At 41.4% G+C, this 17,983-nt stretch overlaps 2 protein-coding genes across 4 annotated transcripts in view; one reads left to right on the forward strand and one right to left on the reverse strand.

The window, feature by feature from the left end:
* The window catches only part of LOC310877602 (SAM and SH3 domain-containing protein 1-like), a gene marked incomplete at its 5' end in the record, with an annotated part of 68,561 nt that extends 56,838 nt beyond the window's left edge, over positions 1 to 11,723 (forward strand). For all 3 annotated transcript variants that reach the window (XM_083791536.1, XM_083791537.1, XM_083791538.1), the window contains 12 exons: positions 1,453 to 1,585; positions 2,523 to 2,950; positions 3,313 to 3,387; positions 3,740 to 3,883; positions 4,051 to 4,183; positions 4,358 to 4,527; positions 6,120 to 6,326; positions 6,598 to 6,748; positions 7,999 to 8,130; positions 9,501 to 10,426; positions 10,880 to 11,011; positions 11,170 to 11,723. In XM_083791536.1, the coding sequence (XP_083647662.1) occupies positions 1,453 to 1,585; positions 2,523 to 2,950; positions 3,313 to 3,387; positions 3,740 to 3,883; positions 4,051 to 4,183; positions 4,358 to 4,527; positions 6,120 to 6,326; positions 6,598 to 6,748; positions 7,999 to 8,130; positions 9,501 to 10,426; positions 10,880 to 11,011; positions 11,170 to 11,238 (2,700 nt within the window). In that variant the 3' untranslated portion in view covers positions 11,239 to 11,723. The remainder of the gene's footprint in view (positions 1 to 1,452; positions 1,586 to 2,522; positions 2,951 to 3,312; positions 3,388 to 3,739; positions 3,884 to 4,050; positions 4,184 to 4,357; positions 4,528 to 6,119; positions 6,327 to 6,597; positions 6,749 to 7,998; positions 8,131 to 9,500; positions 10,427 to 10,879; positions 11,012 to 11,169) is intronic.
* A 786-nt stretch (positions 11,724 to 12,509) lies between these two features.
* On the reverse strand, positions 12,510 to 17,195 carry LOC310877503 (D-aspartate oxidase-like; the record flags this gene model as incomplete). The annotated part of the gene is made up of 4 exons (XM_083791380.1): positions 12,510 to 13,068; positions 13,417 to 13,593; positions 16,696 to 16,804; positions 17,024 to 17,195. The coding sequence occupies 4 exons, from the start codon at positions 17,193 to 17,195 to the stop codon at positions 12,510 to 12,512; spliced, it is 1,017 nt and encodes a 338-aa protein (XP_083647506.1).
* Positions 17,196 to 17,983: the final 788 nt, after the last annotated feature.

The raw sequence follows: 17,983 nt of genomic DNA on the forward strand, positions 1-17,983 counted from the left end.
CTATTCCTGACCTGTTGACACACTTTGAATTTCTGTTCTCTCGTGTGTACGTTCCACTATGAATAGCTCATATATGTCTGAATCAGGAGATGAACGTGCTGCCTTCCTGTACGCATGTGCCTTTTTCTGAGACCTGGGTATACTGTGAAAAGCACGCGTCACTCCCACTGACAGTTTCTGAGAGATACATTCACATTCCCCTCTCTTCAATCAAACCTACCGTACAGTACATGCTGTTCATTTGCAAAGCATTTGTACCATTTTATTCAACCTGTGTGGTTTACCAGACGGATGGGAGTTTAAACATTATGACACTGGTTGTATGGCCCGCCGCCCTAGAAAACCACACCCAATTGCCATGTAATATATAAATCCCCTTTATTTGTTGTCAGGGTTTTTCCAGGCTCTCCTTCAGTCTCTTGAGCAGGCCTCCAACTGTGTTGGTCTTTATCTCAACGAGACGAAAACTGAATACGTAAATATATGCAAATCTAACAATAACCACATTATAAAAACACACAGGTTGATGACTACAAGTATTTGGGTTCATATATATCTTCTTCCCAAAAGGACTTTCAAACTAGGAAGGGTATGGCCTGGTCAGCCTGCAATGACATGCATAACATTTGGTCATCCCAGCTTAGTAAGAAAATATTTAGGACGGCCGTTGAGCCGATTCTACTCTATGGCTCCGAGACATGGACACTTTCAAAGAAATTAGAGAAACGGTTGGATGGCCTTCTAATGAGAGCGCAAAATCTGTCTTTGAAGAGCCACCCATCGACTAATCAAGCCAGCAACTGCTACAGAGCTGACAATGAGGTTATATCTTCCCTTCTTCTCTGGAATCCTGCCTCAAAGCAGACCAGAGGTAGAAAACTGTCGTTCCCTGATGTCATCGCAAGGGGCACATGCATCAGTAAGCAGGAACTGGGGATGGCAATGAAGGACCGGAAAGTCTGGCATGGCATTGTGAAATCCATGATCTCGACCGTGGTCGAAAAATGATGATGATGATTTTCGAAGTTTATTTGAACATACCTGGAATTTGTCCACTACATTTACCCATCCTAACTATTAGGAGCTGTGGATGCTATTAATACAGCACCCAGGAGGGTCTTGCTCAATGACAATTAGACACTGGGAGATTCCCAGGCAGGCTCTCTACCCACTCTGTACTGTACAAGTGCACTAGTTAAAGCGTCTCACGTTTCAGGATTGGACACACAACCCATTTGTTTACCCATGTCACATTAGAGTATAATATAGCTGGTTGGCAATGTTCATGAACCTCATTATGAGTAATGTGTATATTCTCTCATTTATCACCATTATGTAAATGGAGAATTTACAGTAAGCTTGTGTATTGTGCTATTGTTAATAATGACAACTCTCAAACGTCAGCTCTCAGATTTTTCTCACAAAACCTTTTCCGTGTGTTCTTCATGATAGCCGTGCGACCTGTCGGACGACGAGCAGGAGGAATCGGTCACATTTAGGAGACTCCACAAACTAGTCAACTCCACCCGCAAGGCCAAGAAGAAGCTCATCAGGATTGATGAGTCTAAGAAGCCTGGATCAGAGGGTACTTACTGTACTGTTGACTGCATGTAATATTGCGGGAATTATCATGGATAGGCAATCGGTCACATGATGGAGAAGAAAAGTGGTTAATGGCATTGACCGTAATCACATGGCGGCCATTTTGCCTTTACATCATATTCGGTGATGACCGAAGCATAGTATCATTACATGTAATCTATCCTGTCCTCTATCCCTAACAGAGTATCATTACATGTAATCTATCCTGTCCTTTATCCCTAACAGAGTATCATTACATGTAATCTATCCTGTCCTCTATAGTATCATTACATGTAATCTATCCTGTCCTCTATCCCTAACAGAGTATCATTACATGTAATCTATCCTGTCCTCTATAGTATCATTACATGTAATCTATCCTGTCCTCTGTCCTCTAACAGAGTATCATTACATGTAATCTATCCTGTCCTCTATAGTATCATTACATGTAATCTATCCTGTCCTCTATAGTATCATTACATGTAATCTATCCTGTCCTCTAACAGAGTATCGTTACATGTAATCTATCCTGTCCTCTAACAGAGTATCGTTACATGTAATCTATCCTGTCCTCTAACAGAGTATCGTTACATGTAATCTATCCTGTCCTCTAACAGAGTATCGTTACATGTAATCTATCCTGTCCTCTAACAGAGTATCATTACATGTAATCTATCCTGTCCTCTATAGTATCATTACATGTAATCTATCCTGTCCTCTATAGTATCGTTACATGTAATCTATCCTGTCCTCTATAGTATCGTTACATGTAATCTATCCTGTCCTCTATAGTATCGTTACATGTAATCTATCCTGTCCTCTAACAGAGTATCATTACATGTAATCTATCCTGTCCTCTATAGTATCATTACATGTAATCTATCCTGTCCTCTAACAGAGTATCATTACATGTAATCTATCCTGTCCTCTGTCCCTAACAGAGTCTTTTAGTGTTGAGGTGGATGCTGCTGCTTCCTTCTACTCCGGGGTGCAGAAGAAGAAACATGTGACGTGCTGCCAGGTGGACTCCCTGGCCGCGGCCCTGCGTGATCAGTTGACCTCCGACCGTGACTCGGACAGCCTGACCGGCGCCACCTCCCCTTCCTCCAGCAGCCTGGACACCTGCAGCAGCCACAAGCTCTTCAGAGCCTTCGGGAAGTCTACCGGCAGCAGCAGCTCCCCCAGCCACCAGGAGAAAGGCCTTGGAGAGCGGACCAGGGAGCTGGGGTTAGGGTGCAGCGGTTCTTCTCTCTCTGAGACAGGGATAGGGTGCACTGGGGAAGGCGTGGAGGAGGAGCCCAAACTGGCCCGCTCTGTCACTGAGGGAGAGCTCCGCCGGAGGGCACTGAGTCCTCTCAGCCAGCATGGGGTAAGTACTGTAGAATGAGAGGAGCTAGGAGAAGATTGAGGATAATAATGTGTAGTTGGTAAGGTGGTCACTGGAGAATAAACTATGATGGGGTGATGCAAGACCGATACTTCCAGAGCAACGCAAATGGAGGCAAAACACTGGTCTAGTTTTCATAACATTGGAGTGCCATCTGGAAATAACAGACACACATCAATGCTATCAGAATCAAGAATAAAATAAAAAACAAATATATGGATGTTTGACTTAACAAGAACCTGTTTGATTGAACCATAGATATCAAGAGTAATGTCAAATAAGTAAGTCACGTCATCATCCCAGTGTATTCATTGCTTACAACCAGAATATCCTCTGTTTCACAGAGAACCTGCAGTTTTGGAGGTTTTGATCTGACTAGCCGGTCACTGCACACAGTCAACTGTGACTGTGATAGCTCTGTAAGTAGTCATTCTCATTTATACCACGGTTGAGGCCAACCTTGCATTTTGGTTGGCAAAACGGGCATAACATCAGCATTCTAGTACAGTCGGTTCTGTGTACTGTATGTTTACCATTTAATTGTTTACTAAAAGGAGCAAAGATACCAGGGAGGCTGGCATACCTTACCTAGATATACATTTAAGTTGCTGCACTACAGACCACCTGAGTTCTAACGGTATTAAATGCTGATAGCTCTCGACAATATTTATCTGTTAGCTAAGCAGAGCATTTAGGCTATTTTTTTAATCTCTGTCTGTATTATGCTTGTACCTCATTTTGTAATTTGTTCTTGTTTCTCATTCCAATCAGAACAAAAACATTGTAGGCATCCCAAGAGCCTGCGTTAAGTCTCCACCAATGTCCCGCATTTCTTTGGGCAAGAAGGTCAAGTCTGTGAGAGAGACCATGAGGAAACGCATATCCAAGAGATACCACTGCTCTCTCTCTGAACAGGTAGATCATGTGTAATTTTGCTACACACACAAACTGAAACTGCCTACACTGTTTTATTTTACTTTATGTAGGAAAGAAAAAAATGTGACATGCTGGAAAACAGTAACCAGTATGCAGAACTGTTGTGGCGCTGTGGTAGAACTAAGCATTCTTTCTCTGTCCTGTAGTCGAGCCCTGACCACATATCCAGCTGCCCCCAGTCACCCCACACTGAGAGAGAATCTCTGGGAAAATCCAAACTGAAGCCAGGAGGGTCTGTGGAGAGTCTTAGGAGCTCACTCAGTGGACAGAGTTCTATGAGTAAGTGTGTGTGTGTCATACATTGATGACTCCTGTGACTCCCTGCAATTCCGGTACAATAAAAGCTAACATTGACCTACAAATTGGTACTGTATGCATGCATGCTCTGTGACTGTGTGTGCAACACATCCAATGACACTATTCAGAACGCAATGTGGTTGGTGCTGTCTGCAGGTGGTCAAACGGTTGGTACCACTGACTCCTCCAACAGCAACAGGGAGAGCGTCAAGTCCGAGGATGGGGAGGAAGATGAACTGCCTTACAGAGGACCTTTCTGTGGACGGGCTCTGGTCCACACTGACTTCACTCCAAGCCCATATGACACAGACTCACTTAAACTCAAGGTAAGGCAGTTCAGAAGTTCCAATAAGAAATATTATACAAGTCTTTTTACATTGGTTCAATTTGGGGACACATCCCTGTGAAACTTATACTGTGTAACTGTGTAACTGTGTAACACACACTTTTTGTGTGTGTTTAGTTATGTGGTCATTACAGCATAGGTTCGACGGGTTCATAGCTTGTGTTTGCTGCTGACTTCTCTATAGCCGGGGAGCCACAGGCCTTAAGGATTGTCTATGGTGTGGTATACAAAAATGGCCATAACCTTTTTTCGCAATATTTCTGGCAGAGCAGACCTCTCATTGTGGACCTTAATGACCAAATTAATCGAAAAAATACAAATTTAAAAGTATGTCATGACGTCCTCTCAAATTTCTGATGGCTGGCTCCCCGGCTACTAGGAATATATACACAAATCAAAATAAAATTCCAAAGCACTTCGTGTCAGGGGCAGACACCAGCAGACACTTGTGTGACTATAATGGTATTCAGATACGTGTCACCCATTATAAAGGTCTTGAAAGAAGAACTTGGTAAGCTGTCCATTTGGTTTCGGTCCAATAAATATCACTTAACATTAAAAAGAACTTCATATGTTTTGGTCTTAAACCACATAGTTTGAATAAATCATCTAAAATATATATATTGATAATATAGTAAGTAATGTGTGCTCCACACGATTCCTTGGCATTATGCTTGATGAATCATTATCCTGGACATATTATGTCTACATCTACAAAAATTGCTAAGAGTATTGGTATTTTACGTAAAACCCGTCATTTGATCAGCTCTGAGGTAGCCACTATGTTATATTATTCTATGATTTATCCGTATATTCATTATTGTAATATAGTCTGGGCTAGTACTCATCAGACCAAACTTGAGCCATTATACTGTCTTCAGAAACGAGCTGTAAGAACAATAAATTGTGTACATCCAAGACTTTCTTCTCAAGCTTTATTTAGTCGATTAGGTGTCCTAAGTGTACCAAGCGAGCCATCTTCAAATTGGTCTATTTGTTCATGGCTCACTGGGAAAAACCCTTCCCACTTTTTTCCATAATCTATTTGGGTATCATTCTCTGGTTCATAATTATCCAACACTCAAATCACCTTAGACCTCCAAAGGCCCGTACGTCTCAATCTCAGTTTAATATAGGCTTCAGAGGGTCTAAAATATGGAACTCTACCTTTACATCTATGACAATTGTCTTCCCATACGGTAATGGGAATAATTAACCTCGTATTTTACTGTTTGTTGACTTCTGTCTATTGTGATATGTTCTGCCTTTTTCTTGTTATATTGTCCTTTTTTTCTCTCTCTGTCTCTGTATTATATCTGTCTTCTAATGTTTTAGATCTGCATGTATGTGATGTAGTTATTGTGAGAGATTTGCCTGTGAATACCTTATTTTATTTTGGAAAAAGGTGCACACTATGCACTATAACTTATCTAGTACTATCGTACTGCCCTGATTAGTAGGCTAAAACACAATGCCACCCACATACACATCACCTTCATGACATACCCATTCCACTACTCTAGCATTAATCTTTGTGAACGGTCAGTATAATCAGTTCCTCTGGTTTTGCAGATTGGAGATGTCATTGATATCATCAGCAAGCCGCCAATGGGTACATGGATGGGCCTGCTAAACGGGAAAGTGGGCACCTTCAAATTCATCTATGTGGATGTCCTGCATGAAGAGGTGGCAAAGCCCAAAAAGACCCGCAGGAGGAGGAAGGCCCGGCAACCCAAACCCACCTCTGTGGAGGAGCTCCTTGATCGCATCAACCTCAAAGTAATTCATGAAGCCAACAGAGAGAGATATGGAGACATAATGGATTTTATTTTCCTGGAAGGAAATTATTATGGCACATAAAGAAATAAGAATTAACCACTTACTTATTAAGCCATGTACATGAAATAGACACGTTTGTAGATCTTCTATTTTAGCTGTTTTTGAATATTTGGAAATGTATGAATTGTTGCGGATTCATTTGTAGTAGTACATTTAGAACATTATTGAACGTTCTTTATTTTTTAAATCTTTAAATCTCTTTCCTCCCCAGGAGCACCTTCCCACATTCCTATTCAATGGCTACGAGGACCTGGACACCTTCAAGCTTCTGGAGGAAGAGGACCTGGATGAGCTGAACATCAGAGACCCTCAGCATAGAGCTGTGCTGCTCACGGCTGTGGAGCTGCTGCAGGAGTATGATGGTGGGTCTGAGACGACAACAACATACACATTTAGTTTCATAACTCATTTATCCCGTTTTTGGTGGTAGCTACAGTACAAGTCGGGTATGGTAGACATGGTTGAGTTTTCAATTCCTTCTTTTTTTATTATTATTTCCGTATCAGCTGGAAAATGTCTGCATTTTAATACAACAATGCACTCACCATAAAAGGAAAATGTCATTTGTAATCTGGACTTTTGAATATTTAAGTATTTCTTTAAAGCAAGTACTCCAGTGGTCGTCGCGATGCGACGCATTTTGAGCTTGTAGATCGGCTATTTTCAAAAGATTTTCATACAATTGAGAAATTGGAATGGGACATTCTGTATAATGAGTAGGCCTACTTTTACTTTTGGTACTTTAAGTACATTTTGATGCCAAGGTATGCGGTTAGGCGCAAGCTTGGCTCAGGGAGCAGGACGCCCCTGCCATGCAGAGTCCAAGGCACTTGGGATAATAACATCATATCCTGTTTGTAAAACAGTACTTTTACTTAAGTACATTTTTAATTCCAGGCTTTTACTTGTAACGGAGTACTTCTATATTGCAGTATTGATACTTTTACTTAAGTAAAACATGTGAGTACCTTTTCCACTACTGCCAGCGGGTGAGAATCCAGCATCGGTATTGTGTCCTACAGGTTGGTGAGGGTATCTACTCAATGAGGGAAACTGGGGAAGATTGTGTAAACATCTGCATACATGCTCCCTCCATTGAGATCTTCCAGAGTTATAACCTTTTTATATTTACAAGCCTTTGAATCCCTCTTATCCTGCACCTTTTATGTTGATAGAAAGTGTTTGCATTGCTGCTCTTAACTGCCCTTAATGTTCTTATATTACTTGAGTACCAGAAGTTTGTGTTGTTTTATCATTGACTGTCTTATATTGCTGTATTGTATTTTACTGTATTGTATTTGTATTGTATTGCTTTTTCTGACCTGTGAAGCACTTTGGTTGAGTTGTTGGAGTCTTTGGAGAGTTGTTTTTTAAATGTGCTATATAAATACATTTGATTTAATTTGATTCCCTGGTGAAACTAATTAATAAAGCGTGCAGGTGATTCCATCTGTTTTGGAGGAGGCACGTGGTTGTCACCTCTGGAGAATTTTTTAAATGGCACTGCACGGCACAATTCAGAACTGCATAAATACAACCCGATATAAAAGACAACAGTACAAGGATGAACATGTGTTGTTGACCTTGGAGGTGCTTCTGTTGTGCCTTGCAGGTAGCAGTGACCCGGAGCGAAGCGGCCAGTCTGGAGGCTCGCAAGAGAAGCTGCTCCTAGACAGACGTGGCCTTTTGGGCGACTCACCGAGGGACTCTGGCTGCTACGAGAGCAGCGAGAATTTGGAGAACGGTAATGACAGCCTGAGTCGCCTGTGACCAGATCACTGTCCTCCGCTTCTGCCCTCCTTCGTCACTAAGGACACCATGGTCTTCATGCTTGAGCATTCCAAACCAAACTTCAGTTTTTCATGCTCTTTTTCGGAAAGCCTCTTTCCCTGCCGCTCATGCATATGCAACTTTCATTTTTCCCACCTCCTTGCATACTTTCTTTTTTTTCTGTCAGTCATTATTTGTTCTGTTTCCTCAGCATTGGATGGAAAAGGCAGTGTCCTATTATCCGTGCCCTCCCATCTGCAATTCATTTGAGATACTAAGGCCTTTCGTTCCAAAAATTACCTTCTCGTTTGTGATTCGCAAGGGATGGTGGTGCGCGCTTTTCTAGATTACCCACATCTCAGAATACCTGTACAGTTTCTGTGTAGAGCTGCCTGTAGGTCTGCTTACACAAATACATCTGCTGTTGTGAATCGCGTGGTGGTTTTTCACGTTTGCTGAAAGTGACTGTTGAACCAAGGCGTGATGAAAGTACTAGTTTAAAAAAAGAAAAAGAAAGAGAGAAACCGAACATTTAACAGTAATTGCAGTACTTATTTACTGTGAAAGCTTGCTTAATCATTCTTTTTTGTGGTTGTTTGCATTGGTTTACGTCTTGGGAAGAGAAAAAATAAGTTTAAGGTTATGCTTACTGTATAATCGAAGGCTCTTGTGAATGTTAAAAGGGCATGTGGGGAATAGCATGATGTCAGAGTTGCTTATGTTTCCCCTCTTGTATAGATCTTTCAAAATTCTGCTGTTTTGTGTGTATATTTTTCTAGTTCAGTACTATATAATGTTGAGCAATATTTTATCATGTGCCTGAAAACTGCATTAAGCAGACCAATAAAAAAAACTTTACTAAATGGTATAACTATACTTGTTGAAAGGTGGCTTTTTGTATCATTGTAAAATGCATTGAAACGCATAGTGAGGACAACCTTGACAATACAGTCTGCTCTGATATAATTAATAAAACAGTTATAAGATAAAGGTTCAAATAACACTAGCACTTCTGATTGAGGTGTAGATTCTTTGGTCACAAAACAGTCCTGAAGTGTGCTACTGTCATAGTTGAGCGTGAGGAATAAATTGCTCAATGCTTAACCAGACTGGACTACTCGCCTGTTTCCTGTCTTGTTTTTTCTTTTAATTTTTTTTAATTTTTCATTCATTCTTTAGTCATTTTCTTCTCACATTTCCCCCCCATTTCCTTTCACATCAGTTAATGATGTATTTTCTTTCCAACACCAAGTACTGCACTATAGCTCTATATTCTTCCATCAGGTACATTTACAATAAATTGAAATATGCATGATATGCACACGTTGCACTTCTTTATTTCAGGGAGGGACAAAAAGACATCTTCCTCCATGAGCAGGTCCTCGTCTGGTTTTGAATCAAGCCATCTTCCATCCCCAGAACAACCTTCCATTCCCTTGACCTCAACCCTGACCTCGACCTCTACCCAGCCGACTAAGACCTTCCTCCAGAGCTTACCGGGCCACCTGCCCTGTACCATACCCTTCTTAAGACCCCCTAAGAGCAACTTAAGTTTGCTATGCCAGGGTAGGACTCAACCTCCATATGGAACCCCAACCAGGAGTCATAGCTGGGAAGCACTGGGAGGTGTTAGTGCAGTGGAGACTAGGCAGTTAAGGCTTTGCCACTCCCTGGGAAGCCTCCACACAAAAAAAGATGTCCAGAACAGAGGACAACTACTTATTATCCCAAAGGATCAGAAGGTTACACATATCAGCATTTATATGCTGATATCCACGCAGTCCACGCAGTGCATGTCCACGCAGCGCATGTTAAATCCTCAGAGACATTCAGAGGGCAGGATTCAAATATTGCAAACATCAACTGCTTTATGTGGTGGTGTTCCTGGAAGTTTGGAAGTGGATTTACCAACGTCACCTGTTCTCACGCCCGGGCAGGAAGAGAAATCCCCATGCACACACCTAAAATTACCTCCCGCAGTGCAGCGAGGACAGTCCAGTCATCCTCTAGCTATGCTTCCATTATCAAATCCATGCAGAGAACCATTACCAGTCCACATGAGCCTTGCCCATGACATTCTGTGCACAAATACCTCTGACACCATCTGTTTGGAGGGCAATAGAAATGTTTCAATCTCAGCACAATGTGAAGCCCACAGGCTGAAAGGACAAAAGAAAATGTCTGTCAAGTCTGTGAACCTGGAATGTCGTCTGGAGGAAAGACTTCAACTGCAGGGTGTTGATCTGACCATGGAACCCTTCTCTGACAAGGTACTGTTTTGCAAAGATGAAATAGGCATTAAGTTAATACATTATTGTTTTTGTATGAACACTTACTGTGGTCAAAAGCTATTTTGTATTTCGAACCGGTGTGCCTTTAAAAGATCATTTGCTTAAAGTTAAGTGGAAGTTAAAACCAAGTTTGGAGTCATCTGTACATATCACTATTAGTGTAATCCAATCTTTGAACACATATCTTTATAGAGGGAATATTTCTTACTTTAATTCCATATTCCATATCACTATTAGTGATATATACAGTAATCTAATCTTTGCGCACATATCATTGTGTTATAGAGAGAATATTTCTTACTGTAATTACACATATTCCTAGACATTATTTTAATGGACATCATTAAAAGTGGAACCACTGTAGACAGTGTTTTATGATACTACATCAATCCAACTACAGTAGTAATTCACACAGCTGTATCCTGTTGACAGTATGGCAGATATGGGATCCCCCAGTCCCTGATTGAGATATTTTCCAGTGAGCTGGAGCAGCCTATAGAAGAAACTGTCTGTGCCATGGACCAGCTCAGAGTTCAGCATCTACACAAGCAACAGCGCCTGGCAGTGAGTGACCCTTAAATAAAATTGAATGAGGTTACGGTTGGTGGGAGATAAAGAAACCAACTAGATAAGGGTTTCACTACACTGGTACAGTAACTAATATATTATTATGTTGCATGGTTGATCTTGATTCCTTCGTCTTTCTATCACCCCTTCTACAGGTCCCAATAAAAGGTTTGACCAAGGTGTGTCACATGTCGGAGTCAAATGCTCATCTGAGTGGAATATGAGCATGGATGGACTGTATATACCGGTTTGTAGAAACCAGAAGATGGAAGCTTGCAAGTGTAAAATACTGTAAATGGACTAAAAGTGAATTCCAAGTTGCTGATAATGATTTCTGAAATTCCTTGTTACAGTTTTACAGTACCTTGCATTGCAACAGCTAATTCAAATGTTAGGGTGAGACATTGCCTTATATTATGGTCTACTACTGGACATAATGTCAAAGTAAACTCTGGGGAATGTCAATCATATCAACAGACAATCATTTGAAAGATATTTCAAGATTGTTACATCCCATATATAGATAATATACAAGACTCAGAGTCAGATTCTTGGGTTCTGGATCCTCGTTTGAATCCTCATTGTAGCAACAAGTCAAATCATGTTGGTTTACGTAAAAGAAATAATCACACTTGCTGTAAATCATTCTCAGTAGTAAATACAACCTTTCTGAAAATAGTTTATTGAGGTGTTTTTTAATTTCTTATTCAAATAAAAAAGAATAGACGCATCAATCAAACTTTATTGTCAAGTTAACACAATTACTGGTACAAGTTAGGTGAAACTCTTTATGCAGTTTAAAAGATTAAATAAAGAATCAGGAAGTAAAAGAGCATAACAAGTCTGAAAATAGCAGCTATTTAATACAGTGTAGTGAAGTCAGTATCATGTAAAGCAGTGGTTCCCAAACCTTTTCATATCAAGATGACACTCATTAGCCCGCGGACCCCCATTAGAAAAGATATGCCAGGGACTCCCATAAGAGAAGATTTGTATGGCTATAGCAGTGATTTTCAACCTGTTTAATTTCTAACACCCCGCAGTTTGACATCCATTAGTCTACAGACCCCCATTTATTTATTCTAGCTCTGGGACCCCCAATTTATATTGTAAAATCAATGTTAATTTAACTCTGAAAGTGTACAAATGGAACCAAATTGACCCGTTAGGGTCCGTTTGGTCCCATTTTTACACTCTGAGTTACAGACCCGAATACCAGACGACTCGCCCCTTTACCAACTGTAACTGGTAAACTGTCCATTTGGTTCCAAACCATTATTTAGCTGAGGACCCCCTGGAACTCCCTCAAGGACCCCTGGGGGTCCCCGGGACCCACTTTGGGAACCACTGATGTAAAGTACATTAAAAGAAGTCCTAAACCTCAAAGGTGTGTGTGTGTGTGTGTGTGTGCGTGTGTGCGTGTGCATGTGCGTGTGCGTGTGCGCACATTCAGTGTAGTGAAAGTTGATTTGGTTTTTTTTCAAAGTGCTTTTTCTCAAAGTCTTGCCTGTGGGAGCATTTCATGAAGACACTGCCTGACCAGCCCCAGTGCATCCAAGGCAGTGCCCCAGGCCAGGGTGACTCCATAGCCCCCATGACCATAGTTGTGGACCACCGGCACCTTGTGCCCATGCATTGGCACCTCCTCTCTCTCCACCCTTGGGTTCTTCCTGCTTGGCCTTAGACCGACCCACTCATGGAGAATCTTGGCCTTGCTGAGGGATGGCTCCAGTCTGCAGCAGCGCTGCAGGATGCTCTCGGTGTCTTCTTTGGCCACTTCCATCCTCCAATCATCATCCTGTCTTGTGCCGCCAATGGTGACGCTGTGGATCCCAGGGAAGATGTAGGTCTTTCCGTCACCATCTCTGATGAAGTTCTTCAGCCAGGGGGCCTGGACACTGAGGACCTGGCCCCTGACTGAGTACACCTGGGAATCATCAACCAAAGTCTTGGAGCCCAGACCAGAGCAGTTTACAATGATGTCATAGCTTCTGCTTAATTCCTCAAGACTGTTAATTTTCCTCTGTTCAACCTTGCCACCAGCTTTTCTGAACCTAAAGAAAAGACATGAAAATAGTTTTGTATGTAAATACCTGTATAATTGGTACAGATACAACCCCTGTTTTACATAATTATATTCACTAGTCCATGCATTTTAGTTTACATTAAAATTAAAATGTCCTTTATGCCCAGAATAAAGTTGTAACCCAGTCAGTATGCTGAAAGGATTTCTGATCTCGTGCTAAATTTGTAAAATGTTCACCAAACAAATGTATCATTCACTGTTTACTTTCAAACTTTAGTTCAGCAGTTTTGCACTCAGTGCTTCCCTACCCCTTGTTTAATTGATAGCTAGGTTTCAGGTGCTAGGAAACATGATAAACTAATCTAATGTAGCTTACCTTTTCTCTAGCCAGGGTAAGTAAGAAGTACATTCACATTTTATGGTGGTGAAAGCCTGGCCAAACTTGTGATCTGGAAACCGTTCCAGTTCACGGTCAGACATGAGCCTGAATCCAAACACAAACTCTGCCCAGTTGGGCTTCTTCTGAACAGGAACCTCCTTGAAAATTTGATACCTAGAAACGAAAACACATGATGTCATCAAGAATTATTGTAAGAGATAACGTTAAGGTATCAATACACTTCTGTTCATATATATATACACTACAATACAATACACTCCTTAGGCTAAAATGGCCATAGCCGTAATCACAAATGTGGTGATGTCAGCACATTTGGGTAGCTATGGCCGTTTATAGCCCGAGGAGTGTTTTTTTTGCTAATGGAATGGATTCAGCATCATGAAAACCCCCAGTTTGACATGTCACATGCTACATAAAGCATGATGAAAATTGGATTATTTTGCCTTCTAGGTTGTTAATGGTATGGTCACATATTATGCCAATTATGAAAATTGCTCAACATATGCATGTTAGCATCCAGCAGTTTCTACATGCTGGGGACCCATACTCAACATTTCTAACATAAAAGTTTGGTGTACTCTACTCTACATGTCCGGGTTCACAATGGGGCTCTATGGGCTAGCAACTAGACTATAACTAAATCTATTCCACACTTCTGCTGTGATTGGTCCTGTCATTTACCATTCCATTACTTATCTCAGTCTCGCCAGCCGAGGTTGCTAGTATCAGCAGACTCAACCAGTAGTATAAAGCTATTTTGTTCATTTTACGATCTACCACCAGAAAGTTGCACTCAAGTTATTTTTCTTACTTTACGAGTAAGAACTGGCTAAAGGCAGCATCACTCTTTTCTGCAGGCACCTTGCTTTTGTGCTTGTCATTTGCACATGTTTGGTTCTGTAACTTCTGTTTGTAACTACAAACCCCAATTCCAATGAAGTTGGGACGTTGCGTAAATAAAATCACACCCGTGTGAAATAAGTGGTGCAACTCCGTGTGGGCGTCCCCGAAACTGCCAGACCTACAGGAACGCGCCCAGGGTGCCGGCCCGGTTCCGGCAAGCCGCCCCACATCCGAAACGGTCTATAAATGACAGAGTTACCGTGTGGGGGTCCCCGGAATATCCAGACCCCCAGGGGCAACAAAAGGGAACAATCCACAGGTAGACGGGTTAATTGGAAACAGGTGGGTGTCAAGATTGGGTATAAAAGGAGCATCCCAGAAAGGCTCAGTCATTCACAAGCAAGGACGGGCCACGGTTCACCACTTTGAACAACTGTGGAACTTTGGAAAACCAACACATTTCTTTGCCACAAGTGCAAGTAAAACTCTACAAGCTAAACGAAAGCCATATATCAACAACATTAACACCCAGAAACGCCGCCGGCTTCTCTGGGCCCGAGCTCATCTGAGATGGACTGATGCAAAGTGGAAAAGTGTGCTGTGGCCTGTGGTCTGACGAGTCCACATGACATTTCAAATTGTTTTTGGAAATCATGGACGTCGTGTCTTCCTGGGTAAAAAGGAAAAGGACCATCCAGATTGTTATCAGCGCAAAGTTCAAAAGCCAGCATCTGTGATTGTATGGCGGTGTGTTAGTACCCATGGCATGTGGGAGGCGCTACAGAACTATTGGCTCCCATACCAGTAGGCTCAGGAACAGCTTATTTCCTGTTGCTGTCTCCCTGCTGAACTCTAGCTGGTTCTACCATCTACTCATTACTATTTATCCTATTTATTACTCTGTATACATTACTGTACATACTGTACATTCTTTCTGTATTTATTCCTTCATTTACTGCATTACTGTATTGCACTTCTGGCTAGACGCCACTCTTCATTTCATTGTCAAAGTATTTGTATACTATGTGCAGTGACAATAAATTGAATCTAAAAAAATCTAATCTAATGTGTAGCCCCCAGCCAAGACCCAGCCCGCAACAGCCCTGCCAATCGGGCTCAGCCCTATTGGCACAGTAGGTTGCACGTTGGTCTGGTGAGTAGGAGCCCCGGGTTTAATCCCCGCTACACATGGGTAACTTGCACATCTGTGAAGGCACCATTAATGCTGAAAGGTACAGACAGGTTTTGGAGCAACATAATGCTGCCATCCAAGCGATGTCTTTTTCAGGGACATCCCTGCTTATTTCAGCAAGACAATGCCAAGCCACATTCTGCACGTGTTACAAGAGCATGGTTTCGTAGTAAAAGAGTATGGGTACTAGACTGGCCTGCCTGCAGTCCAGACCTGTCTCCCATTGAAAATGTGTTGGCGTGTTGCGCATTATGAAGCGCAAAATACGACAACGGAGACCATGGACTGTTGAGAAACTGAAGTTGTACATCAAGCAAGAATGAGAAAGAATTCCACCTTCAAAGCTTCATTAGTGTCCTCAGTTCCCAAACGCTTATTGACTGTTGTTAAAAGGAAAGGTGATGTAGCCTAAGTGTTGCAGGCATCAAATTCAAAATGAATATTTGCCAAAAGGTTTTTCAGTTTGAACATTAAATATCTTGTCTTTGTACTGTAATTCAATAGAATATATAAGATCTGTTTTTATTTTACTTCATTGGAATTGGGGTTTGTATGTTTCACAGTATTAATATCTACCTTTTTCCATTTGGGAGAGATGCGTAACCCGTAATACAGCATTACTTTGCTTTTGTGCTTGTCGGAGAACGTTTGATTTGGTCTCCATTTCCATTTATTACATACTGTAGTTTGTTTTCTATTGAAACTGTAAACTGTAAAAGTCACCTCACCTCAAGTGCACTTAGGCCCCATTTACACTGGCAGCCAAATCCAGTCTGTGCCACATCTGATTTGTTTAAATGAGTCATGTGACCATTTAAACCAATCGGATGTGGCACAGATCTGATTCAAGCTAGATTTGTCTGCCAGTGTAAATTAGGCCTATTAAGTGCACTTTGTCAGAAAAATGCTATTACTGTGCGTATCTACTGAAATGCTGGTGTAGTGCTACAGTACCTCCTATTGAGCCTCTGGCTGAGACATAGTACCGAACCCTTCTTTGGGATTAGAATAATATGGTATGAAATAATGATCAAATTAAATTAAACACTATTTGCTCAGAAAAGCACTCTAAATTATTTAAATTAATAGTATCCTTACGTATCATGCACTAACTCTGAACGAGTATGGTTCAGTTTTTTCTTTCAAATATTTGATTTGGTTTTGGAATTAAATTCTTCACATCAGTCTCACTCAACAGTTGGATGTATATCAATCCTTACCCAGAGAACAGCATTACACCAGCTTCTGGTGACTGTTTGGATTCTGCTATTTTCAACAGGTGATCAAAAGTGTCTTTGTACCAGTTATTCTGTTGTTCCTGGGGAACATCTAGAGTTGAAGAAAATAAATACAAATTAGATGAATACCAAACAATACTTTCTAGCTACCTCTGATTAGAAATTTGACCGTTTGATAAAATCACGTTTATGAATTGAACAAAATGTATGAATCCATTGCAAATTATTTTCACATAACTTGATTGAATGAGATGTGGAAAGGAAAGGTAAACATTTTTTGTGACAAGAATTTACTCCCTCGATATTGTACCTGGAAATTGTGCAGCAAACATAATCCCTGCAGCAACATCGCTGGTGGTATTCGGAGAGAACTTGTCGGCCAGAAGAGTGACGGAGCAGAAAGGCAGAGCTTCAGCAATACAGACAGCAGTAGAAAGCCCCACCACACCTGCTCCCACCACAACAACCTTCGCACTTTTCATTTAGGACCAGACTGCTTCTGAAATACAGAGTACAGTGTTAAATGCTGCTTGATTGCTGCTTGCATACAATGAGAGTAAGAGTAAATGAGTTACTCAGTGCAAGTTAATCCACAACTAAAAGACAGTACAAGGGTTAAAAGACAAGACACTTGTCAGTATAGCCCATCCAATAGCCTAGCCTACTTAGAACAGATTCTGTTACAGAATGTTATTAGAATGAAATCCAAGCACAATGGACCAACCAGTTTGCATACTACTCAAACAGCTCCACTGATGATGACATAACTGCTGCCCTCCACACCACACCTGGAACATAGGAACACAGTGCTGTTCATGGACTGGCCATTGAACACATCACAAAATGGAAACTGATGGAGAAACTGGCCCCCAATCCACCTGCATCCTCCTGATAGTTAGGTTATGCATAGCATATTTTTAGATAAATTGTTTTTACTTTGAATTGTCTATGTTGTGAACTATGTGTATTGTGTATTGTAAAATGATTGGATAGCTGCCTGCACATTAAGTTTAGACCCCTGGGAGATGGATTGCTGAGGTGGAGTGCAACACATACCATCAGCTCCCAGTACTTACCCCACAACTCCAAGCCATGCTACTACGTACTCATACGCTGAGTTGGCGGTGCCCAGGATCGAACCCATGACCTTGTGGTCGAGAGGCGAGTGCTTTACAGACTACCTGGACAAAGTTAGAGTTGTGGCAAATCATTTTGGGGTTCTGAATCCGTTCCAACCATTCGTTTTCAGTAAAAATTACTCCCTGGCCAT

The sequence above is a fragment of the Protomyctophum parallelum genome, assembly GCF_964188405.1.
Source record: "Protomyctophum parallelum genome assembly, chromosome: 20".
NCBI lineage: Eukaryota > Metazoa > Chordata > Actinopteri > Myctophiformes > Myctophidae > Protomyctophum > Protomyctophum parallelum.